Raw genomic sequence first — 27,808 nt, 5'->3', positions numbered from 1 at the left:
AAATTTAATGAGATGAGGTCCTCCGGTTGGGGTGAAATATTTTCCACAGTCACGTTTGATAGTTCATGTTTAAATTCGTCCCTCCAAACTATTAAATGGTTACTATCTTGTTCTACGATCTCTTTATTCAATTAAACATTTTTTTTTTATACAGAATAAGTAAAAATTGAATGAGATGAGGTCCTCCAGTTGGGGTGAAATATTTTCCACAGTCACGTTTGATAGTTCATGTTTAAATTCGTCCCTCCAAACTATTAAATTGTTACTATCTTGTTCTACGATCTCTTTATTCAATTAAACATTTTTTTTTTATACAGAATAAGTAAAAATTGAATGAGATGAGGTCCTCCAGTTGGGGTGAAATATTTTCCACAGTCACGTTTGATAGTTCATGTCTAAATTCGTCCCTCCAAACTATTAAATAGTTACTATCTTGTTCTACGATCTCTTTATTCAATTAAACATTTTTTTTTATACAGAATAAGTAAAAATTATACGAAATGAGGTCCTCCAGTTGGGGTGAAATATTTTCCAATGAAGCTCATCATGGATGACTTTGAATGCAACAAAAATGTAATAAAACTCGTCTTGCAATCCAATAAAATCCCAAAATTCGAAGAGACGAATACAATGCAGCTACTTAGCCATTTTTCTCGGAGTCGTTTCGCCAGTTGCCAATAAGATTAGAAAGATATAATTCTGTAGAACGTTGTTCGAACGTGTGCATTCCATTATGTAATTTTTAGCCTTAATCGCTCACCAGCTCAGTCTAATGCATTATTTCCTCATCGTTCACAAGGTTGCTTCACTCGCGAATTTTTTTCATTGTCCGTGATACTTTTTTCACGTTAAGCGTAAAATAGAAAAATAGTTTCCAGCTTCGCGAGGCGCTTCTACCCGACGCGAAAGGATAATTTAACCGATCGGGGTTTTCATGCATTAGCGAACGACTGGCGGTCTTTATTGTCAAATATCTCATAAACTATCGAGTGTTGACACGAACGCTCGGACAGGGAAGAAATATTTATCGGTTTCCCTACTTCGCGAAGTGTCGTTAAAATCGATTTGCAACACGACGCGTTGCGTAAGATTTTGATTTATACTTTCACCTTCCGCCTCCAATTACCGCGCGATATTGCTTCGAAATCGTTGATAGGAATTTTTAATGGCTCCAGGCGTAAGAAAGGATCCTCGCATTTACACGGTAAGGTGTCCCAGAAAATATCTATCTAAAAACTTCGAGTTTCGAAAATTCGTTTGACATTTTCTCGTGAGAAATAAAAAAATTCTTTGAGGCCCTTCCATTATTATTATTATTCATTTGTTAACGAGAATAAACCCTTTAGTACAAAAGATGTAACATGTAAGGAACTACAAATGTGAGTTTTACATAGTCAAACATCGTTTATAAAATTTAAAAATATCGTGCTGATGAACGACACGCAAAGGAAACTTTCCATCGACAACAGGTGTTCCCCGAGCGCGTTTTCGCGTGTAGCTCGTTGGGTATACCTTCTCAGGCTCCTTTTACCGGACGCTGTAACGTCGTTCCTCGCGTCTCGCTGCTCCGGAGGCCGAGATCGAACGCGGAGCGCGTCGTCGCGCGTAAGTTACGATCGCGATTCCCGTCTTTCCCCATTCGTCATGGGAAGCCACCGCTTTACATATGCATGGAGAGCAAGCGAGCATGTAACGGCTAAGTGGTCACATCCCCTTACGTGAAAGTTAAGTGGGCATGGCAGCACGAGCCGTGGCCACGGGCCGAGAAAATTATCTTCAATTATCTCGTGCAATCGTAGCCCCCTTTCTCTCGCCTCCTTCCTCCTCGCTAGACGATTCTTGCCTCTAACGAACACTCTTCTCCGTTACGAAAACTCTAAATCGCGATACTCGTGAATTATTAATTTGATAATTTTTTAAAGAGAGTTTCATCAAAGTCTGACACGAATGTTTCTCGAATTCCGTGAGAAATACGTAAACGGGGAAACGTTCTTGGAAACGTCGTTAAGAGGCGTCCCGCGAGACCCCGACGGTCCAAAGAACTTCAATGCGTGTCTCGTTTGAAGAAATCCGCGAGGCTTCAGCGGCGGTGAAAAGAAACGCGCGCTAAACTCTCCGGGTCCGAGGGGATCGTGCGTATCTTCGCGGCGCCTTTTCTTTCCGCGGAGCTGAACGAAAGCCATTTGTAGCGACGGGCAGAAAATTGCCCGCGCCGCGGACAGGATAAAATATTCCTCGGGTCTCGTGCAACAGATTTCCGCGAACGGGGAGCAATTTGCCCGGCGCGCGGCTAATGAAACGTTCCGCCGACATTTATCAGTTATTTAAACGATCGGCCGACGCGCAAATTGATACATTAGACGCCGGAGCCACTCGGTAGCCATAACGGATCCCTTGGCAGCGACGAGCAAGAACCTCCTCTCTTCTTCGCCAGCGAGCCCCGCAAGAAAGTCCCTCGTTTTTCTTCGACAGCACGCGATCGCGATCCTCGTTCCGACTTTACGTCTTCTTTTCAGGGATTCCCAATTAGCGTCAGACCTGCTTCGAAAATAAGTAGATTCGTTCAAAGTTTGGAAAACGATTCGGTGTTACGCTATTTCGGTGTTTCATATCTGGTTTGATACTCGAGTTTTGTTGCTTTGGGGCCCGAAAGTCGAATATGCACAGTTCGTAACTGATTTCATTCTATGTAAAGTAGGTTCGATTTCCACAGCATGATTTTCTATTCTAGTTAAGCAAAAGGATCTGTAATTTCTTGGTCGTGATTATTTCTATATAGAAACTCTTTCATTTTGAGCATAATATAAGCAAATTTATTTTTTTCTATTTTTCATTTGGTTATGTTGATTATTAATATTTCTATGAGAGTATTATAAATGTACAGTAGGGAGCAGGGAAGATTAGCTCTGGCAGGAATTGCTGTCTGACTACTGTCTGTCCATATTCTCCTTACTGAAGACACTATCCTTTCTCTCTACACTACAGCATGATATTCTATTCTACTTAAGCAAAAGGCGTCGAAATACCACGTGTAATTATTATACTCAAATAGGTTCGATCTGTAATTTCTTGGTCGTGATTATTTCTATATAGAAACTCTTTCATTTTGAGCATAATATAAGCAAATTTATTTTTTTCTATTTTTCATTTGGTTATGTTGATTATTAATATTTCTATGAGAGTATTATAAATGTATAGTAGGGAGCAGGGAAGATTAGCTCTGGCAGGAATTGCTGTCTGACAACTGTCTGTCCATATTCTCCTTACTGAAGACACTATCCTTTCTCTCTACACTACAGCATGATATTCTATTCTACTTAAGCAAAAGGCGTCGAAATACCACGTGTAATTATTATACTCAAATAGGTTCGATCTGTAATTTCTTGGTCGTGATTATTTCTATATAGAAACTCTTTCATTTTGAGCATAATATAAGCAAATTTATTTTTTTCTATTTTTCATTTGGTTATGTTGATTATTAATATTTCTATGAGAGTATTATAAATGTACAGTAGGGAGCAGGGAAGATTAGCTCTGGCAGGAATTGCTGTCTGACTACTGTCTGTCCATATTCTCCTTACTGAAGACACTATCCTTTCTCTCTACACTACAGCATGATATTCTATTCTACTTAAGCGAAAGGCGTCGAAATACCACGTGTAATTATTATACTCAAATAGGTTCGATCTGTAATTTCTTGGTCGTGATTATTTCTATATAGAAACTCTTTCATTTTGAGCATAATATAAGCAAATTTATTTTTTTCTATTTTTCATTTGGTTATGTTGATTATTAATATTTCTATGAGAGTATTATAAATGTACAGTAGGGAGCAGGGAAGATTAGCTCTGGCAGAAATTACTGTCTGACTACTGTCTGTCCATATTCTCCTTACTGAAGACACTATCCTTTCTCTCTACACTACAGCATGATATTCTATTCTACTTAAGCAAAAGGCGTCGAAATACCACGTGTAATTATTATACTCAAATAGGTTCGATCTGTAATTTCTTGGTCGTGATTATTTCTATATAGAAACTCTTTCATTTTGAGCATAATATAAGCAAATTTATTTTTTTCTATTTTTCATTTGGTTATGTTGATTATTAATATTTCTATGAGAGTATTATAAATGTACAGTAGGGAGCAGGGAATATTAGCTCTGGCAGGAATTGCTGTCTGACTACTGTCTGTCCATATTCTCCTTACTGAAGACACTATCCTTTCTCTCTACACTACAGCATGATATTCTATTCTACTTAAGCAAAAGGCGTCGAAATACCACGTGTAATTATTATACTCAAATGGGTTCGATCTATAATTTCTTGGTCGTGATTATTTCTATATAGAAACTCTTTCATTTTGAGTATAACAATTATCCGTAGTATTTCGAAGCCTTCTGCTTAAATTGAATAAAATATACACCATGCTGTAGTGTAAAGATAAAGAATGCTTTAAAGTTGATTTCCATTTACCAATTTGATAAAATTCAGTTGAAATTGTGAGTTCACTCAAGACTTAAAGTATGTATATATTAAATCGGAATCTCTTATTTCTTTCAACAATGAAAGATCACACGAAAAAGTTTCATTCTCTATATTTTGAATTTACTTTTGCAAGAAATATCCAATTCCTCGATTTCACTTCGATTATTAGAACAAAATATTAAGTAAAATAATTCTCTCGAGATCGAGAGTCCAATCAATTTATTGGGTTAATAATCAACATCGGATGAAAAATAGAAGAAATTTGCACGCATATAATCTGTGCACAAGTACTCCGTGGGCGATTCTCCCACAAAATGCTCGTAAATCGAACGAAGTTGCGGTCAATTTCAAAAAGTGGCGATCGCCAGTAGGCCATGACGCGTAAGGGCAAAAGGCACCGGGAGCTTAGAAGGGAAAAAAGTTGGGAAACACCGAGTCCGTTTCGAGCGTCCAGCGCGATGACTGGCAGCGGATTTTATCGTTCAGTTCCACGGTGCGTTGCGCGTTCCCTGTCGAGGCTCGAGTCTCTCGGTGTCCCGACCGCAAACCTCCGTTTTCCATTGGCTTTTTCTTACGCGGCTCGACGAAACGCGTCTCGGGGCCCCGATCGGCCGTTTCAACGCCGCGCAGCGCAATTACGTTGCACAATAATCCCTCCTGGCTTCCAGTAGTCGCGAGCTGACTGCGCCTGGCTTCCACCAGAGATACCGAGAGGCATTTATTTATCCTTCGCGTCGTTGCTGCGCAGTGTACACACCTGGAGCGGGAACGGTTATCGCCAAGAAGTACGGGTAATTGCGGCGATTTTTCCTACGCGCGATACACCGATGAACGCGAAGATACCGAGAACGGGGGGATGAAATTGCTCGAGTACGAATTTCGAAGTCGTTTGTGGGTCACTCGCCCGATAAAAATTCGATTTTTCCATTATCGAATGGAATATTTCGAAACTGTACGATTTTAAGTGCTCGATGAAATTTATTTGACGCCGTTCGTTGCGTAAATTCCGACAAAGCAAACTCGAATTTTTGCAATCTTTCTTCCCGAGGTTAATAATTCGTTTGTCGGGGAAACATATTTTACGCAGACATATCGGTGCCGGTCGTCGAGGAAAAAGAATTAATTACAGTTTGAGCTGTCTAATGCAGCCTCGCGCTGCTATTAGAGACTTGCCGGTGGAATCGAAACATTATTAATAGCCGGTCACGTTTGATCGGCCGCAAAAGTTTTCTAGCAATTACCACACCTGGCGAAATATCGCGATCGCGTTTAAGGGTTAATCGGCAGAGTGTTGTAAGATTCAGGAGCGAGTTATTCGCGGCCTGCACCGTCTGCGAAATTTTAATCGCTGCTCGGTTCACCGAACTCGCGAACTATCCTCGAGACCGTTTCGAATCGGGAGTGACAGTTATCCGAATCTTGGATTAGGAAATTGTGTTAGTTTACGAATCATGCATTTCTGACGGATGTCTGATGTTCTGGAAATAATCCATAAAGAGGTTCATACGTATTTCACTCGCAGAATCTGGGCGCTCGTTAATATTTAAATTTTGAATAGTTCTAAAATCGTACAGTAACGATATCTTTAAAGTGTGAAACACTACGCGATCAATGATCAAGTTTCATGAACACTTCAAACAAAAATTATTGTAATTAATCCCCGCAACTGAAAATAATTTTTTCAGAACGATTTGAAATTTTTTTTCCCATCGAAAAATTTCACACCTTCTCGAATTTTTTTCTAGAAAGTGGGTAGGATTTCGGGGGTATGTGTATTCACCAAAAATGGTTGTATTTACCCCCAGAATCTAGAAATAATTTTTTTAGAACGATTCGAAATTTTTATTTTTCGCCGAAAAATTTAGGCTTGTCCATTTTTCTACAAAATTCATTTTTCATTTTTAATAATTTTGTTTGGTGCCCTATAGAATAGTTGTCCAATACTTTTTTGTAGGTATCCATGAGCACTACTTCAGAAAAAAGTTTCATTGAAATATATTCGCTATAGTAGGAGTATTGGCTGCTTGAAAATTGGACGATTTTTATGTGGTTTTTCTCACTTTACGGGATTTAGGAGCAACTTTTCGAATATTTTTGTAATTTCTACATATTCTACACTAAAATGCGCGTAGTTTGCTTTTTTAAACATTAAAATCGTCCAATTCGTTCAGAAGTTATGACGTTTTAAAGATTCGCACGAAATTTCGGGGTAACATTTCTGGCCAGAAATGATATTTTTGGTAAGGAATTTTTTTCTCGAAACTGAGTAAGATTTCGGGTGTATGTATAATGACCAAAAATGATTGTAATTGACCCCTGTAACTAAATATAATTTTTTTAGTATGATTTGAAATTGTTTAATTTCATCTAAAAATTTCAGTATCAACTTGAATTTTTTTCTCGAAACTGAGTAGGATTTCAGGGGTATGTGTAATGACCAAAAATGACTCCAATTGACTCCTGCAACTAAAAATAATTTTTTTAGAACGATTTGAAATTTTCGAATTTAATTGCTAATAACTTTTTAAGGAAGCCTCCATCAACAAATCGATACACTTGATTTTCGTCTTATTTTGGCCTCTAAAATCCCCCATTAAAATTTTCCCCAGGGGTGGCCGAACACCCTGTATGTTCTGTTGCTTTATATTGATTTCTGATATTGCTAAATTATGAATAAAACAGTACAGAGGGCATAAAATATTTTAACGATTTAAAAAAGATCGTAAGTGTTCGGTACTTGGGGAACTGCCCCTAAATAATCGACGGGGAGTGTTCCGGGCTACCTTGCGCAAGAATCCCGGTCCCGGACAATTAAAATTTACCTTCGCCGAGTGAACTCCGGGAACGTAATTCCCGCGACCGGGTCGCGCATAAATTTCACGTTTACCGGCGTTGGAGGCGCGAGCGAAACCGCGCTGCGTTGCCCAAGCGGGCGTTCTCTTCCGGGCCTCGAGCAATAAAACCCGACGGTCGGCTTTTCATACGGCTGGGCGTCGAGAGAGAAAGTCTCGCAGGTGGCTCGATAACCCTCGAGACGCGCGAAACGTTAACGGAGAGCAGAAGTATCATCGCGGCCTGTTCCCGGGGTCCTCCTCTCGAGGCTAGATCGGATAAAACGCGAACAGGGGCGAGAGATCGTCGTAAGGGGGGGAAGAAACAGGGAGGAACCGCGAGAAGAGGCGAGAAGAAAGGGACAGTATTAATTGACGAGGAGGACTCCCACGAGAAGAGTCCATAGACAATAATTCTTTCTTAATGTTTCTTACCATTTTGTTCTATAATCTTATTGATTTACCCAATTAAGAATTTCTGTACATACAAAATAAGTAAAAATTGAATGAGACGAGGTCCTCCAGTTGGGGTGAAATATTTTCCAGTCACGTTTGATAGCTCATATTTAAATTCGTCCTTCCAAACTATCTCATTGTTTTATTCAATTAAACATTTTTGTATATACAGAATAAGTAAAAATTGTACGAAATGAGGTCCTCCAGTTGGGGTGAAATATTCTCCAATCAAGCTCATCGTGGATCACTTTGGATGCAGCAAAAATTTAATAAAAATCGTCTTGCAATCCAAGTATCATCGCGGCCTGTTCCCGGGGTCCTCTTCTCGAGGCTAGATCGGATAAAACGCGAACAGGGGCGAGAGATCGTTGCGTGAGGGGGGGAAGAAACAGGGAGGAACCGCGAGAAGAGGCGAGAAGAAAGGGACAGTATTAATTGACGAGGACGACTCCCACGAGAAGAGTCCATAGACCATAATTCTTTCTTAATGCTTCTTACCATTTTGTTCTATAATCTTATTGATTTACTCAATTAAGAATTTCTGTACATACAAAATAAGTAAAAATTGAATGAGACGAGGTCCTCCAGTTCTGGGTGAAATATTTTCCAGTCACGTTTGATAGCTCATATTTAAAATCGTCCTTCCAAACTATCTCATTGTTTTATTCAATTAAACATTTTTGTATATACAGAATAAGTAAAAATTGTACGAAACGAGGTCCTCCGGTTAGGGTGAAATATTTTCCAATGAAGCTCATCATGGATCACTTTGGATGAAGCAAAAATTTAATAAAACTCGTCTTGCAATCCAAGTATCATCGCGGCCTGTTCTCGGGGTCCTCCTCTCGAGGCTAGATCGGATAAAACGCGAACAGGGGCGAGAGATCGTCGCGGAGGGGGGGAAGAAACAGGGAGGAACCGCGAGAAGAGGCGAGAAGAAAGGGACAGTATTAATTGACGAGGAGGACTCCCACGAGAAGAGTCCATAGACCATAATTCTTTCTTAATGTGACGCTTTCCTCTGCTCTCTCACCCGACGCCCTCGTGCTCTCCGCGCGTAATCTCTTCTCGCGTCCGAGTGTTTTTCTCTCCTCTGTCCACACACGCGCCACCCCCCCTGTGAAACCGACGAGAGGCCGTCGGGAGTGGATCGAACCCGACGATGACCAGATATTATGGCCATCCCCCCGTAAAAGCCTCCGCTCGGAGATTGAGCTTTCCCCGTTTCTCGCCGTTTATTATTGCGCGTCCGGGCCACCACGAGTGGATTAAGACGAAACGAGGATCGGAAGTCGCGCCCCGAGCGCCGGGGGTGCGATCGGGGAAACAAAGGGAACGGAACCCTCGAAATCGGAGAAATACGCGCGAACTGATACGTCAGGAACCGAAACCATTGCCTCGCTGGAGTAATATTGCTATATATGTGTCAGTGTTTCTCAAACTTCGTCAAGCATGGATTGGAAGCTAAACATTTCTGTTAGAAGTACGTCGTTGTACTTGCCTTACATTGAACTTTGACTTTCACCTATTTAATTTAATTTAATTGTACATAATTAAATTCACAAAATTTTGTGTAAATGAGGATTTTTCTGAAGCTGCTTTTTGCAGTCTTTCGGAGAACCATGTGTAACGAGAGTGGTCTATAGGGTGGAGGGTAAAGATTTCCGATCCGGGGCCGATTAAATACTTTAACGAGTCGAACTGGACTCAATTTGCCCGTCGACGAATTAATAACTCCAGGCAGCGGCGATGGAACGATCGAGCCCGATTCCGTTCTTAATGACTAATTGGATAATGAATCGTTCGTCGAAGTTATAATGGGAGGCCTTTTGTGACGGGTGTGGGAGGTTGGAGGGACGGTTAGAGTTCGCGGGCTAGGATCCTTGGAATTCTTAAAAGTGGAAATTAATTGACAATTAACCGGCATTAATGCGCTGGCTTCCGATTTGTGTTTCGCGCGAGTGGCACGACTCTCGGGGGAGCGACGGTTTGGACCTTAATCGCGCCACTGTTCCCCTCGAGCGTATCGTCTTCTCGTGTAAATTCGAAGGGATAAGGGAACTCGATAAAAAGACCGTGATGCTTTCTCCGCGCCCGAGGCTTAGCCACAAGGAGCGTCGAATCGACGGTAATTCCGTCCAATTAGGACACTCCCAATTAGGAGCCTTAGCCCCGTTCTCTTTTTTCTCCGATCCCCATTTCACCCCCCCGAAGTCACGGACTCTTGCTTCGAGGAGCACGACAGCCTTCGACAAATCTTCGAGAATCTGGGGAACCGGATCGGATTCCACGAGGAGAAAATTATTCGCGATACGACTCGGATTTTAGAAATCAATATTACTCGATAATTAAGTCTTACGTGAGAACGTAGTTTACAGTAGGCGAAGGAACCTCCCACAGACTTTAATATTATTTAATTCGACTTAAACTGCGAATGTTGGTCTTACAAATATGCTTCTTAGACTCTTAGAAATTGTAGATTTCTATCCAGGGAACAAAATATAAAATAATCGATTCTTTCTGTAAAAATAAATCGAAATCGTATGAGATAACGTTGTCACTAAGGTCAATAATATTTAATAGACTTATTGCAAATGTGAAATTACCCAAATAATTTATTTAGGAGTTGTAACATTTTAATAAACAGTCTAGATAACATAGAAACGCGAATTAAAAGTAGTAAAAATTTAAACACATGCAGTTCCGAAACTACTAGCGTTTTATTAATTATTAAGCCACTGTTAGCGGCGGCAAACCTTCCTCTTTAAAACGGTTTTTGGTTTTTGTCGATCCGACTTACCGTTTTCGAGATATCGCAATTTATGTAAAAGATAATTTTTTAGATTCCGCTATCCACGCTCTCTCCGCATTAAAAATACTAAAAGTTTAGACGCGCGCAGTTCCGAAACGACTAGCGTTTTATTAATTATTAAGCCACTGTTAGCGGCGACAAACCTTCCTCTTTAAAACGGTTTTTGGTTTTTGTCGATCCGACTTCCCGTTTCGGAGATATCGCAATTTATGTAAAAGGTAATTTTTTAGATTCCGCTATCCACGCTCTCTCCGCCTTACGAAGGCCTATTGACGCGTATTAAAAATACTAAAAGTTTAGACGCGTGCAGTTCCGAAACTACTAGTGCTTTTGCCATAATTAAGCCATTGTTGGCGGCGGCAAACCTTCCTCTTTAAAACGGTTTTTGGTTTTTGTCGATCCGACTTCCCGTTTCGGAGATATCGCAATTTATGTAAAAGGTAATTTTTTAAGTTCCGACTATCTCTGTCTCCGTCTAACGCGTCGGACCTCGCAGTCGCTCGTGCGTCGCGCTGACCTACCCTACGAACGTGACTCTCGTGACCTAGTTCCGCGTAGTATTTCCAAGAATTTACTACGCGCTACTATCTACGCGCGCGAGATCAATGAACTCGCGCGAGCGCAACGGCGGAACGTAAACAAACGCTTCTATCTCCGAAACTAGCCACCGCATCGACTTGAAACTAAAATCCTCATATCTCCGGAACTAATTACGCTATCGACTCGTACGAACGCTCATTTTAAAGGGCATTTCATCCTCTATCTAATGATCACATCACCTACTATAATTTTTGCTATCTTCTATGTTTATTTTGACATTTACTTTGACGCTACATACTATCTCCGAAACTAGCCACCGCATCGACTTGAAACTAAAATCCTCATATCTCCGGAACTAATTACGCTATCGGCTCGTACGAACGCTCATTTTAAAGGGCATTTCATCCTCTATCTAATGATCACATCACCTACTATAATTTTTGCTATCTTCTATGTTTATTTTAACATTTATTTTGACGCTATGTACTTGAAAAAGTTTTAGTTTAGTTTTAGTTTCTTATGGATTATATGACCGTTATACGATGAACACTGGATTCTAGATTATTTATTTAATGGATAATGGGCTTAAATTTGTATATAGGGTGCATTTTTTTCGCAAATGGTGGTTTTCTATGCCAGAAAGTCGACGCAATTACTGGGAATATAACTTCCAGGCGTTAATGAGATTTATTTCCGAGATACGACAATAGATATACGCGTATCCAGTAAATAATCATAATAGCGGTTCACGCCCTATGGCGTGATCTCTGGCTGGCCTATTGAGCATCGAGTCGTACCTCGACAGAAACGAATGAATGCATTATGACAAGCTGCGAAGGGTCTAGAACGAATTAGGGAGGATTACATTACGCTGTTTGCCACGAGGGGTGCATATTGAGCATCCGTAAGACTAAGAAGTACCTGCGAGAATTCCTTTACAAATTGATTTACACTGCATTTTCGCGCGGAAACCTAATGTTAATTAGTAACAAATTTTCAATGTTGGAATTCATGAATAAATCACAAAATAATCTTTCCGTCTTCCTGCGATACATTTCGTATCTAATTGTAATTTATAGGAACACCAAATTTGAAGATTTATTATATTTATGTTTAGATAAAATTTTCACAGAAAATTACAAGAGGTTGGATTAATAATTTCAGCTCTCATTTCAATCGAACGATAAATCTGATTTTTTAAATTCTACGATCTTCGATAATCCGATCATCCGACTTTCTCTTATCTCGAAGCCCTCCTTCGCGGTTTTATCCATCAAAACGATAAGATTGCTATCGAAAAGTCCCCGTTATTCTCGGATTTGTGCTTACGAATCGGTCGATATTGCGTGTTCCAGGCGGCTGAGATCGAGAAGTCAAGACTGCCGGCGTTGAACTCCGGTTTCGCGAACACCAACAACTCGGGCGGCACCACGGACAGCCTCCTCTCGCTGTTGATCCCAGCGCCGCTACGCGAGACCTTGTGGACGACGGTGGCTCTTTACCTCGGTTGGAGACTGGTGTCCCGTCTTCGATAGATGTTACGGTTTCGTCATGTCGTCGTCACCGGCGACGAAGGCGATGCCAGTACACGAAGAACGATCATCGACGCTTGGAACGGCACCGTGGACGGCCGTCGCGACGCCGCGTCGTCCGGTGAGCCGGCGACTGGTCCTTCCAGCACGTCGGGGATTTCTCTTCGAGGTTACGACGCTTTCGGAGGTTCTTCCAAGACCTGTGCCGCGGTTAGAAAGATCACGCGCGAAACATCATCGTTTAACCGTTTCGAGTCTGCTATTCGGTTCGAACGGTCGTCGCGGGAGAACGTCCTGTCGCAGCAACCAACACGATCTGCATTACGATTCCGTATTTTCTATGTGTATTACGCGTATCACGGTCGAGATTGCACCGAGGCCGCTTCGTTTCTGGCCCTTCGACCGGCATCCTACGGTCTGCAACGAGGACGAGGAGGGCAGCGAAGGTTCCGTCGATGGCGCCAGAAACGAACGCGATGGTTCGGACAGAGGCACGATCGACGACGAGGACGACGAGGACGAAAGCGCATTGGCTTCTCGCCCGTCGCAGAGTCAGAGTTACCTGAAGCCAATTACTATTTGATGTTTCCTACAGCCTCGACGATCGCGGAGGCTCTGACCCGGCGACGGTTCCAGGCGCGATCCTCGACGTCCTTGACCGTCGTCCAGACTCCTTGCTCGCAGTTATTCGCGATACTCAGGATCGCCGAACGATCGATCGACGCGCGACGCAGTCTCGTAGGGGAAGTCCAAGTGCATTATCGGCCGCGGGGGCTGAATGCTTATCGGTCGAACGAGTTCGACGCGATACGTGTCGCCATCCTGTTTCGCCCACGCGGCGAAGGTAAGACGCGCGACGATTCCCCGGGGAAATCTCGCCGCCCGGCGATCGGATCGCGACACGGGTCCAGGTGAGCGTGACGGGGAGCTAAGGACGAGATCCAAAGAGGACTTAACCGAATAATCAAATGATGATCTCATTATGGATATAAAAATAAAGAGAATTAAATAAAGTAGTGCGATCGCGGGAACGGGACAAATAGGTAGTCGTTTTTATTTTCGTTTTTTTTTTCGTTCTTTACGTTTCAGCTGCTCTGCGTGTTTTGTTCCGTTTTCGATCGTTCATTTTTACCCCCCCGCCCGTTAGTCTTGCTCCAGGTACACCTATCTGTCCCGTTGCCGTCGGTAGGAAGTATATTGACGTGCTTGTAGATAACGCGATTACCTAGCCGATACTGGCAAAACATAGAACTCTGTCTGGGATATAATGACGCCGTGCTATATCGTCTCGCGAAGTCCGGAAAAAAAGCATTTCGAAGGGGGCGCGGATCAGGCTAATTTGTTAAGCCGTTCAACCGGGTGAAAAGCGAATGTCCGAGACACGTGCCGTGGGAAGCTGATGGGAACAGACCCGGTAAGGATGATTAGTGTTACGGGGGAACATAGGCGGAAGGGTTTCTTCCACGATTGTACAACTATCGCGTACGTTCGATAAGTGTAAAATGGAGTTGTATAATCCGTCGTAAGACGCGGTCTAGTTACGGCGATTATTGCAACTCGTGGAAGAGATCGTTGCTTCCATGGGCCCCGTCCGGAACGAGTTTCGAGCGTTTGGGGTCCGTTCATCTCAGCTTTCGACGGCGATCGGAGTCGCTGGACACCCTGGTTGGCCGATAGTAGAGTCGTTTGTACATAGATAGTATTTCGCGGGGAGTCTCTCACACAGTGTATTCCAAAAAAAAAAAAAAAAAAAAATGAAAAAAAAAATGACGTAAGCGAGAAGAGAAACACGATTGTCGATGAGCAGGTAGGGAAACGGGCGAGGACACGTAACGTTGAGAGAGGAGCGACGTAACCGTATTGTATAGAGGATTTAAACTAAAATAATAAAATTCAGTAATAAGTCGACGTTTTTTATAATTAAAGTAGATAATCGATAGGTCGAGGATCGCAGCATCTTAATTGGCTAGCTGCGACTCCCGTGGACAGTTTTCGAATGATCTCCGGTAGCTTAGCTCTTAGTGGCGCCCTCGTCCACGAAGGACGCCTTTCACGGCACGCCGGAAACGGAGGTGGGTGGATACTTCAACCCTTTCTCCCGCGTGTCGCTCTTTCTCTGTCTCTAATGCCTCCGTCTGTCGATTCTTTCGCTTGTTTCTACCCCCCCTCAGTTCGTGCCTGCGAATTATTTTTTTTTTTTTTTTTTTTTGCTTCTTTTCAATCGATGCTCTCTCTCTCACTCTCTTTCTCTGCCAATTCCTTCCGTTCTCTTTGTTTCGACGTTCGCCCCCTTTGAACAAAATTCGCACCTCGTTTCCGGATCTTCAGTTTCTCTCTCTCCACAACTTCTATTTTCTCGTTTCACTTCTCTATCTTCTCTTTCTTTCGTTACTCGTCGATCCTTGCGAATCTGTAATTTAAACGTTTGATCTCGTGTATTAGCGTATTTTAGGGTCCCTCGTTGTTTGTGTTCGCGACTCGAAACGGGATTCTCGCGTGCCGAGAACGTTCTTGGAAGTTCGAAGTGGAATTTATAAATAAAGGATAGTTAGTGTCCCCGTCCGGGGTCCCGGCGTCAGCGCTGGGCCCCGACGAGGGATGAAACCAAAATCATCATAAGGCTGTCGATACGATAGTATATTCCCGTGAACCGTTCTATCTGTCTCTCTATCTGTCTCTGTCTACCCGAGTAAAGACTTCTCTTTTAATTATTAATTACCTTTTTTTTTTTTTTTTTTTTTTTTTTCTTTTTTGTTTGTTTATTACGATCATTATTATTATTATTATCGATCATTTATTATTATCGCTATGATTATTATCATTATTACTTTTTTATTTTTGTTTGTTTGCCTTTTGTCTCTTCCACCTTAAATAACGGATAAGGTATTCGTGACGTACTCCGTCAGAATATTTCAACGTGTAGAAAGTAATAGTATTTATTTATAGTTGACGGCGTATATAGACATGTGTCTGTCGTCCAGCGGACTAATTCTCGCGAGATATAATACTGCCATTCGTCTTAAAACTAAACGCGTAAGGTGTGTCTGTATAAGCGAAAATCGAGTAGACGCGCATCCCGTTTCGTTTTACCCCCCCCCACAGAATGTCGATGTTACGCGCGTCCTCGTCGCCGAGGCTCCAAGTCCCCTAGAAACAGAATAGATCGTCCAACCGTAGATTATCCAGGATCAATAAAAACTGACCCATAGTTGACCGAGAATTTCGAATAAACTAACAAAACAAGCAAGGGGAAAAGTTTTTACGAACCGATTTTCATCGTCTCGCGGATCGAAAACGATCAACGGACGAATCACTAGAGTCTCGATGTTCACGTAGTAATATAGTAAGTAGAAAGTAGTGTATTATTTCACGAGATAGTACTCGTTGATCAGAAATAGGACATATTTCTGGGGAGCACAAGTTCTGCGGTGAGCCATTCTTATTTGCGTTTCCGATCGGCTTTGTGATACGATGGTAACATATAAGTTTAGCGCTTTAGGGATCGTTCGTACTTTCTTTCATCGCGTTTCCATTGATTTATACGAGTTGCGTTTACTAGGTATAGTTTACATAAAAATCAGAGGTTATGATCGTACTTTTAGTCGTATTCTAAAGAGATATTCCAAAGGTTATACCGCTGTGCGTTTGTTGGGTTCCCTCGAGAGTCTAGCCTCCTCGTCAGACAGAAAATCGTTCCATGGGGTTCAGCAGCAACTTGTCTCCGGCTTTCGTCATTTAGGATCTCTTAAGTTTCGATTGAATTTTCTTCACTCCTCTCTATTTACTCGAGGAGGGGGTAAACGAGAGAGCGAGCAGGATCGTCGTACAATTGTGATTTAATAAGATAGTAATTGCCATTGGCATCGTGACGTGTCGCCTGGTGACGGGCGGCACGTGTACACGAAAAGTTATATATTATTAATAGCATTCCGACCAAAGGAATTGGAGGGAAAACACGCGACGTGTGGACTTTGTAGAAAGAGAAAGAGAATAGTAATAAAAAAAAAAAAAACGAATGAAACAAACAAAAAAAAAAAAAAAGAAAGAAGGAAATAACGAAAAGAATGAACTCCTGTTTTCCTGCAGCGCGGTGAAACCAGCGCCCAAATGGACGGCCTGTGAGGTCGTAGTCGCGGCTACTTAATAATCTCTTTCATTTTCTTGTTTTTCAATTTCGAACGAAAAAAGAGATATATATATATATATATATAAGAATATATATAGATAGATATATTTAAGGAAACAAGAAAATAGAGCACCGACACAAAACAAATTTTATCCCCTGTACATTCGTCCTTTAGTGATTTAAAACAAATAAATCACTAAAACGTAAATTAGAACGAAAGTAATAGACGCCTACGCGCGGAATTTAAGATAACACGGGAACCACGTAAGAAACGTGCATTGTATATAGCCGTATCTTCGTGGACCCGTACGATAATACCATAATCCCCGGTCCAACGTTTGTTTTGGTGTTTCTTTTTTTCTATTTACAGTTTTTTTGATTTTTTTTTTTTCGTTTTTCAGTAGCCTCCGTTCGTTTCGTTTTCGGTTTAATTTTTACCACGCTTTAGAAACGATAAAATCCCTGTAGGAGCATTCTTTACGTAGCCTAGTAGTCAGCCATATTTGAGAACGTATTATATGAATAAAAATATATATGTATAATGGAAAACACTTATATATATATTTTAAATGGTATATTTGGAAATATATATATATATATATTATTATCGAAATGCTGTTTCGAGGCGTACCGTGTGCGATATAAAATTATAGTGGTAGTCGTATATCTCGAAAGGGCTAGGGCTGGAGAACGCGAACTAGTAATGACGGAGGATGTGTTTCTCGATTAGAGACGATAATTTCTTCATCGATGAGGTTCACGAAGATCGGAGAACGACAGCCGAGGCTGGGACATAAAAGCTGTAGCTGTGACTATGTGGATCGCGAGGGGCAGACTGTATCGCGAGTTTTCCATTCCGTTGAGCGAACAACAAAATTCTGAGATTCGGGCGAAATTACTGTCAACCCTCCGCTGGACTGTACGGGAAACCAACAATTTACTGTATACGTTTGCTCGAGAAATTTTACAGACTTTTGATACTTCTCCTTTACAATAGAACTTCAAAACATTCAGACAAAACGATTGCAAATCCTTACTTTTTCAGATACATAATTTATAAGAGGCAAAATTTCAAACGTTTCCAACTAAAAGATTTCGATTCGACTGAATTGCATTCCAAGTTAAGCCGATACAAGTTTCGTTCTAACCGAATTTCCCAAACGGATCAGAATCATTTTCACCGGATGGTTGACCGTAACGAGTCAGTATCCGGATGTTACGAAATCCAAAGAGCGAGCCGAAATCGTCTCCAGCGATCGAAGGAAAAGGAAAGGAGCCTAGCTGGCGAAACGTTGCCCAAAACCGATGACGAACGAAAAGCAAGCCCCCCGTCCGAGATCCCCGCACGTCAAAGCGTCACTGTGATCTCGTAATTATTAATGAAATATCTGATTATCGTAACGAATAATCGTATTGAATATTGTAATGTATCCCCGAAACCCCTTTATCCCCTCCCACCGAGAGTAAGAAAGAGAAAGATCCATCCGCGCGGAGACGAAACCCGATTGTCGATCGGGTGTCCCGAATCTCTCGGTTCTTTTTTTCTTTTTTTTAATCTCGTTTCGTTTCGAATCCCCTCCCCATTTTCAAGGTATTTTTTCCCGTTTTAAACGTTAGCTCGTAATCGTACGTTACATGCGCGCTGTAACGAAAGTTTCAAATGATCTCTGCAGGTGTCGAGGAACGAGTCGATCGATGATCTCTGTTTCTCATTTTCGTACGTTTCGTTCCACTTTCTCGCTTTCGCGGCTATTTTTCCCCTGTTCTTCCTCGTCGTTCGTTCGGGAAACAGAGATCCCATCGACGATCGTTCCCGATCGTCACCGCTCGAATATTTTTTTTTTTTAAAGAAGAATATGAGACGTTAAAGTACGAGGGTGGAATCACTGTTCGATGTGGATAAAACTACGCGATCGCAAGCCAGGTTTAGGGCAACGAAGATTGATTGTCGCTGTGCGCGTTACGCGCTCCATTGGCCCGCGAGCCTATCGTTATCGATCATTCATTATTATTAACCGTGTATCTCGTCGTCGTCGTAATCTGTCGGCTCGCGAGGTCCTCGATATAACCACCCCCGTTGCGCTGCACAGAGATAATCGAGCTAGTCTTTATCGATTTCTTATTTTTTTTCTCTTCGTTCTTTTGATAACCTTTCTCGAGATTTACTCGTTTCTTACTTTTGGATCGTGCCCGGAGATGGGCGAAATTCTGACGTGGATCATGATCTACAATATTTCTAACGCAGTAATTACAGACAAAATTGGATATTTCGCGTTGAACGAATGAAAGTTTCATTCGAAACTTTAAAAGACACGCAACTTTTATTCGTTCGATGAAAAGTACAAGCTGAATTATATAAGAAAAATTGTTTCGCGTTGAACGAGTAAAGGCATATAATAATTCGGTAGCTTTTCCTATCGAATAAACGTTGCGTCTAAAATTCTGCTCGTCTCTGGAAGCAGTTCCGGTTCCGATGAATCGCGTATGAAGTTGTTGGAACGTCGATCGAGGTCGAAACTTGCGGGAACCTTCGACCTCGAACGAGGCGACGCTTGGCTTGAATTTACGTTTCTACTTTCTTCTGTTACCCACTCAGCAATTAAATTAACGTAACCACACCGTAGATAAACTTGATGTTTGCCGACAGTATTTAAACCGGGGCTCGTCCCGTCGAGAGCGAGTTTCTATATTTCCTCCTTCGTGTTTCGTGATTTTTTTTTTATTCATCCGTCTTTCTGTTCGTTCGCGGTCACGATCGAGCCTCGGTTTCGAATAAAAAGACGGTACGAAGATGAAATGTATTTGAATGTATTTAACGAAACGAAAAAATATGAAAAATTCGTATAAGAAACTTGATTACACGTACACGCGTATTCTACACAAATGTACACGTACACACGCAGACACACACAAACATACGAGACACAACATGAATGTTAATATCGAAGTATAATTGACGTATAAATGTCGCGTAAGACCTAACGGAAGAGAAAGACAATGGGAGATGTGTTTTCATTTGCTCAGACTGTCTAATTTTGCCATAGAGACGAGAAAAAAGAAAAGAAATAACAAATATATACAGCAGAGAAACGAATAAAGCTGATCGACCGTTGCGCGTTTTGTTCCGAATGTGTATTACCGTTGATCGTGAAGTATAAACGTAACGTTTAAGAAACTGCGATTTATTCATCGCTACAGCCATTGTGCATTCCAGGTGCCAACCGATAATTAAAACACGAGAATTTCGTTTGTCCGAGCGGAACAAGTGGGTCTCGAACAGCTCGAAACGATCGTTTGCGTGTCGCGTCGCCGGATACAGAGCTGCGTCGACGTTCCATTTCGATTCCGCTTCCGAACCGGTATCTCTCGAAGTGACTCTGAGTTTCGTCCGTCGAGCCACAGCGGTTGAATATTTATTTTGTTTTATTTATTGTATACCTTGTGTTCGAAATAAACCAGACAGATCGAAACGAGATCGAAGAGTCAATTGGATTTAAAACGGTTTTTATTTTTCGCGCCAGACACGGAGGACTGGGACTATTCGAATTATTCCAAATTTTCTGAAAAATTTATCGAGACTGTTTCATTTTACTAGAAAATAACACCGAGTCTGGTAGGATTTGGAAAATGTAATATCATAGTTTGATTTTACTATTGTTTATATCCGAGTAGATAGTGGAAATTCGAAAAAGTGATCCCAGTCCTGGTTTTCGCGTCCTCCCTTTTGGTGCTCGTTGTCAAGGAACGACGAGTCACGCCCGAGAGGCCGCATCCGTCTATGAAATATTCGACGTATTCGACTCTGTGTAACTGTTTGATGTGCTCCGCTATAAAGTAAGATACGATGTTCGTAACCCGTAAAATGCGTAATTAAACGAAAACACAAAAAAAAAAAAGCCAGAAAAAAATACGTTACCTGTAGCCAAATGTCCCGTGGACCATATAGACCGCCGCGATCTGTTCGTATCATTAATTGCGAGAGAGAGAGAGGGATCGGAGAAAGCTGGCGAGCGTGTGCGTGAGCGTGTGTGCGAGAGAAAAGATTTTTTTTTTTTCTTTTTTGGGATGCCCAGCGCGACGGAAGAGTGAAGTGTGTGCCGTTCGGGGAAATCTCGCGAAACGAAACGAAAGGAGAATAGAAAAGGAAAGAAAAAGTTATATATCGAAAAAGTAGACAGAAAAGGATAACGCGACGTCTCTCAAGCCGTTTGTAAAGCTCGCAGCCACCTTGTGATAGAGTCTGGACACGTAGATGAAAACTTGTTCACACTTAATATTTTTCCTTCTTTTTTTCTGCCCGAGGAGCAATCGAGAAAAGAAAAGACAGCGTGCGTTCGACGCTTCAGCGAACAAAAAAAAAAAAAAAAAAAAAAAAACAAACAAACACATGTGAAAAACGAACACGACGTTGGGAAAAAATGGAAGGAACGAACAGCGAACGAAACACACAGAGATAAATATATACGTTATATCGTGCGATGCTTAGGGGCGTCGTTTATTTCGACGCGATAACCGCGGGTAAAGTAATACAAGTATATAGACATATATTTTGAAATGAAATTTCGTCCAGCTGACCAATCCAAAGAAGCGACCAAATAAATGATGAGGGAAACGATGCGAGCCGTTGCACAACGCTTGAGGTGCTTAAACAATTTTTCTACTGTATCGTACGTGTGTGTAATAAGACTTCTTTCTCTCTTTCCTTTTAGAGTTTTGCGTTTTTCGTTTGACGACTGTCCCGATGCGAGTGATTAGGACGGAAGATGTACGGCGGTCACGTGATATGTTATTTACAAGCGTATATCGTATTATGTAACAGGACCCTCCCCCCGCCCCCCCCCTACCCGCCCTTAGGTCACAATGTAAGCGAGAAATGAAACGGTACCCGTTTAATTTATTTTTTGTTTTTCTCCTTTCTTCGACCGTTCAATTTTTTTTTTTTCTCTTCGTTTCTTTTTCTGTTCTTGCGTCCTCGAAATTCTCGTCTCGATCCTTCCCGACCGCGATGCCCGCGTTCTTCCACTGTTTTCGCTGTTCTTTCGACAAGAATGCCGAAACGCGAAGAACCGCCGTGGCGTCTCGCGCTCCCTTCGGTTCGATTAATCTCTGGTTTCCTCTCCTTTCACGCGCCTTCTCCGCCCTCCATTCCTCTCCGCTCTTCCTTTCTTCGTTTCCGTCGAGGTTCTTTACTTTACTTCTAAACGAACGTACGGCCGCGTGTTTGCCCGACGGTCGTCTGCGGTCCGTCTTCAACATCGGTTCGTTCGAGATTGGAAATCGCGACGATCGTGATCCAACGACCGACGGGCAAGAACGACGCGCCGGATCATACGATGCTGTGTTATTTAAGTCACTACAGATCATACGTTATTGATTACTTTTTTGATTTTAGTTTATGACAATTTTTTTATGTTATTAATTTTATTGATTATGATTTTAAGTGCTACGCGAACGTGTATTATTATTATCTATTATTATTATCTATTATCTATTATATAATTGAATTATTATCTGAATATTATTATTATTAATATTATTATTATTATTCTGTAATCTTAACGTTCTGTAATTATTATCACTCCCCATGGTCGATTACTTTTACGAATTGTTCTCGCGTCCGCTGCCCCGACCGTCGGTCGACGCGGCGCCTCGAAGACGTCGCGGCGCTCCATTCTTTGGCTCACTTCTTCTACCCCTTAGGCTCTTACGTTTTCACCACCCTTTCTGTCCTTGAACTCTCGATCTTTGTTTTCCATCGGGTTCTCGCGCAACGACGCCCTTCGCTAGGCGTGGCGTCGACCATTGGGAGTTCGCAAAGGGACGGGAGCATCTCTTCGCTACCCGCATGTCTTTCATTGTACAGATTTTTTCACTTTTATATAGTTATCGATATATCGTAACGTTATGCAACGTTGATTGCGGCGGTGTCATTATGTGTCGCCGTACCATAATTGTACTTGATTTTTTTTATTATTGAATAAATGTGAACACACCGAAAGTATAATAATGGACGTTCGGGTGATTCTTCGAGCGTAGTTCGATTGTCTCTTTCCTATCCGTCGACGATCTTTCACTCATTTACAGCTCCGCCGTGCGTGTACCGTTCGATCGAAACGATTTCAGTAAGTATATATTCAATTATATTTAATTTAATAATCGTAATAGAGATTTCATTGAAATTCTGAACGTTGGTCGGATAACGAATATTTTTTGAGATAATCGCGATTCCAATGGGGTTTTTAATTTTTCGAAAGAAAACACAAAGAAGTGGAAATGCCTCGGATTAAAAACGTAAAAATGTTTTAATCTTACGGTAGAATGTATGGTAATTGGAATATCGATATTCGAGTCGAAAGCGCGTGTAGATTAGGAAACATAGTAACAGGAATGTGAAATCAATCAGTATTGCGGAGATTTGTGTAACGTTCGCTGATATATGGTTCCGAGTGATTCACATTCACGTGGCAAAGTTTTACGATAAGTGGAGTGACACGTTCGCGTTACGTACATTGCTCTCGTTATCTTAAAATCTCAAGGAGCGAAGACAAACTGCTTTTAAAGTGAGTCACCTCGTAATATTAGCGGCTGTCAGTAAAAAATCCCACTTGATAGTAATTTATAGTTATCTGCGACTCAACACAGTGAGCTAGGCGCAACGTTAACGTAGAAAATGTGATACTTTGAACAGCATTTGTGACAAACGAGAACAGGAGATTCGAGTTGAATCTGAAGGAATCTACGTATTCTCTGAAATAAAACGTGCAACTGTAACCATATTTCTATCAATGTTATTGGTCGTCGAATTTAAAAAAGTACATTCTTGCCAGTTTAAATCAGCCTCGACATTGATCGATCTAAAAAATTTAATTAGAAATGTTTACCCACACAGGCACGGTAACTCTGACAAACCAAACATACGTACGCGCAAAGATCAACATTCTTATCTACGTAAAAGTATCGAATAACGGATAAGATATAAACCGTCTATCTATTTCTCGTCGCAAATATCAGAACTGAAATCATAAAAGGAAATATTCTCCAGTAAACAAACATTTGACACGTAGAAATTCAATCAATTTAATTTCACGCGGTTCGTCTATGAATTTGAATAAAACCGACCCGGATCGCGGGGGAGGGGAGCGCTGTCATTCGATTACGAAGATCGATGGTCGTCGACAATTTGTTTCGATAATCTTCGAGCATCTCCAGAGGCTCCAAGCTCCGGTTAATCTGTATCGATCAGCGCGGAGTGGTTCCGGTGTTTAGAATCGGCCTAATGGGTTTCCTGAGACGTGCCATCTGCGGACCTCATTACTAAGGGATGCGACCGCAAACCAATCAACCCCCGATGCCTGTCCGACACGACGCCCTCTGTGAGTCTCGTGGTGGCCGTAAGACGCTGTCGCGTGCTAGGCTCGTAGATTAGATGCTGGCAAACCGTCTGCGAGGATACCTATATCACCACGCGTTAATAAGAACGAATTGTCTCCGCGGTTATCTACCCCGAAACAGCCAATTCCATCCAAATAACCGGAGTCCCCATTTGCCTTGCCCGCGACTCCAAAAATTATTAACTGCAATTACGAATTCGACTCGTTGTAGGATCCTCTGTTACGAGTATTTGTTCTCTTTGCAAGCATTGCATGTATAGAGAACTTTAAACTAAGATAAATAACATACATTTGAAAAATTACTTGCAATTAAATCGTATGTCATGGGGTTGATAGCGAATGGGAAGACTCTTCGAAATTATACAGGGTGTTTGGCCACCCCTGGGAAACATTTTAATGGGGGATTCTAGAGGCCAAAATAAGACGAAAATCAAGAATATCAATTTCTCGAACGAGGCTTCGTTAAAAAGTTACTAAAAAATTAAATTAAAAAATTTCAAATCATTCTGAAAAAATTATTTTTGGTTGTGGGGCTGAATTCCAATCATTTTTTATGAGTACACATATCCCCGAAATCCTACCCTCCTTCAAGAAAAAAATTCGGGTAGGTGGTGTTTCTCGGCGAAAAAAAAATTTTTCAAATCGTTCTAAAAAAATTATTTCTGATTGCAAGGGTTGATTATAATCATTTTTGATGAATAGATATATCCCCGAAATCCTACCCAGTTTCGAGAAAAAAATTCGAGAAGGTGTGAAATTTTTCGACAAAACTAAAAAATTTCAAATCGTTCTAAAAAAATTATTTTTGATTGCAGGGTCCAATTATAATTATTTTTGGTCAATAAACATATCCTCGAAATCCTAACCATTTTCGAGAAAAAAATTCCTTAGCGAAAATATAATTTCAGGCCAAAAATGCTTCCAGTAAATTACATGCGAATCTTTAAAACGTCATAACTTCTGAACGGATTGGACGATTTTAATGTTTAAAAAAGCAAACTACGCGTATTTTGATGGAGAATATGTACAAATCGTAAAAATATTCGAAAAGTTGGTCCTTGACCCCGTAAAATGAGAAAAACCCCATAAAAATGATCCAATTTTCAAACAGCCATAACTTCTACAATTGTGAATATATTTCAATGAAACTTTTTTCTGAAGTAGAGATTATGGGTACCTACAGAAAAGTATTAGACAACTTTTCCGTAGGACGTCAAACAAAATTACTAAACATGAAAAAAGAATTTTTAAGAAAAATCGACAGTGCCTAAATTTTTCGGCGAAAAAAAAAAATTTCAAATCGTTCTAAAAAAATTATTTTTAGTTCCGAGGGTCAATTACAATCATTTTTGGTGAATAGTCATACCCCCGAAATCCTACCCACTCTCTTGGAAAAAATTCGAGGTGTGAAATTTTTAGACGGAAAAAAAAATTTCAAATCATTCTGGAAAAATTATTTTCGGTTGCAGGAGTCAATTACAATCATTTTTGATGAATAGACATACCCCCGAAATCTTGCGCATTTTCGAGAAAAAAATTCAGAACGGGCGGAACTTTAAACGTTAATAACTTTTTAACAGAGCCTCCGTCAACAAATTAGTATTCTTGATTTTCGTCTTATTTTGGCCTCTAGAATCTCCCATTAAAATTTTTCCCAGGGGTGGTCGAACACCCTGTATATTTATCAGGGATAAAAAAGCTGTGTGTTTGTCTAGTTGAAGAAATATTTTTAATTCTCCTGTTTCTGGAAATAAAAATGCCTCTATAGTTTTAGGGAACTTTCTATTACGAGTATCCATCCAGAAATCACGTAGTAGTTCAGTTATATTTACAGCCCCGATGATGATTTTCCAGTGACTTTCCTTAAATCTAGATACCAGTAATAAAGGTTCTGGATTGTCACATTTTGAGGGGCTTCTTCGCTACAGAGAACATCAATTCACGAAGGGTAATTATATTTCACACCTGATCGAGTAAATAAAAGACAGACGGTCTGAATCCAAAACTAAAGAAAAGTTTCTTCAACCTAGCACAAACTACATCACTCTTTTGTACAAATTAATCGGTAAGAGTCCACGTGTAGCTGCTGGATAGAATCGCGGAATATCCTAAATTCTCCTGAAAATCTCGATAGTGGAGGACGTATCGCGGAAATAAATGCTTTTGGAGAGCGAAATAAATTGGCGAGATTGGACGCAACGGGTCCGTGCGCGACCAGCAAATGTCGTTTAGCGCGAACTATGAAAGTGGGCGGGAAAGGTGTTGGGCACGGGTGGGTGGAGGTGGACGGGCAGAAACGAGGAAGGATCCGTCGCGGCGGGTTAAACCAAGTGCACATGTCGCCAAAGTGCGCGTGTCACCGCGCCATCCATGGTATATCTGGCCGTGCATCCATATGCAGATCCCCATTGATATGACAACATTTACATACTGCATATTCGCTCTGGGCCATATACTCGCTCGCCAATTCCCCATTGTTGGCTTTCGGCCACCAGTGCGTTTGATTGACATTATTGGTCGCGCCGCTGACACCAGATTACATTTCTATTTGCATACATTCGCGGACCAGTTTGATCCCGGCGCGATCGTCCCTCGTCCACCCCCCCTCGTTCCTCGCTGTTTGCCTCCTGGTTTTTACGTCTGCCACCCCCTCGCCTGAATCCGCCAGGAGACGACGATTCTCGAGGAACCCGATCATCGAACTGACAGGTTTAGTTCCGCGCGACGCAAAAACGGGGATCGTTTTTGGGGGAGTCGAACGTGTTTTCGACAGATGCGTTTCGCGAGAGTCAGAGTTGCAGCTATTAAGGCGATAGAGACGTTTAAAATTGTTTCTGCAACGCAGAGTCTGGAATTTTTTAACTAACGTTTGAAGTACGATAAGTTTACTTTATTTGAAGACCAATTTCGTTAATGACGAGTCTGTGACGAGTCAAGTGTCACAATCATGAGGCTACACATCACATTTTTACATTCACAATACATTAAATCGTAAAGGGGTTAATTTCTCTCACCTGAACCACATATTGAAAAGCCCTTGGTTATAAATCAACCCTCGTATCACGCAGTCCAAACAGTAAGTTACAATACGTTCTCTGGGATTGTGGTAACTTGCAAATAGTCTCGTCAAACACTAAGCTGTTCAATAACCCATAAAAGTATTTCTAAGAATCGTCGATGGAGCACTAGCGAGAAAGGTGAGGGTCCAGCGTAGCCCCCTGGCGGCTCGCGCGGGAAGCATCGAAGCGCGATCGTTGGCAATAATCCTCGCGGTTATTAATACGCGACCCCGAGGCGCGGGGCATTTAAAACTCCCGTGATATAATGGTCGGTGTAAATAGAGCGCGCAATAACGCGTAATCCGTGTCGGTGGAGGATCCATCGGGCGACAGAAATTAAATCGAGAGTCCCCCCATTGAGCGCACGCGTCGCGACGCTTTCACTCGCGCGGTTCCAGCGCGCGGAAATCCGCCGCGAAATGAAACGGGGCACGGTTGTTCGCGGTTTCTTTCGCTCCGCGGAAGAAACAATGAGCGGGCGTGCGCGAAATTGGGGGCGCGTGTCGAGCGTTAGCGGGCTCGGTTGGCCCTTTATCGGCGACCCTCTGGCCCGTGAATTATGGACGCACGCACC

General features: G+C 41.7%; 1 protein-coding gene across 4 annotated transcripts in view; it reads left to right on the top strand.

Annotated features, from left to right (window-relative positions):
• LOC143341014 (uncharacterized) overlaps positions 1–16,722 on the top strand; it is a 47,357-nt gene extending 30,635 nt beyond the window's left edge. For all 4 annotated transcript variants that reach the window (XM_076763517.1, XM_076763516.1, XM_076763515.1 and 1 more), the window contains one exon: positions 12,482–16,722. In XM_076763517.1, the coding sequence (XP_076619632.1) occupies positions 12,482–12,661 (180 nt within the window). In that variant the 3' untranslated portion in view covers positions 12,662–16,722. The remainder of the gene's footprint in view (positions 1–12,481) is intronic.
• The last annotated feature ends 11,086 nt before the right edge of the window (positions 16,723–27,808 follow it).

This window comes from Colletes latitarsis, chromosome 4 (genome assembly GCF_051014445.1).
Source record: "Colletes latitarsis isolate SP2378_abdomen chromosome 4, iyColLati1, whole genome shotgun sequence".
Lineage (NCBI taxonomy): Eukaryota > Metazoa > Arthropoda > Insecta > Hymenoptera > Colletidae > Colletes > Colletes latitarsis.
The sequence above is the reverse complement of the archived record's forward strand: the minus strand, read 5'-3'. Positions and strand labels throughout refer to the sequence as shown.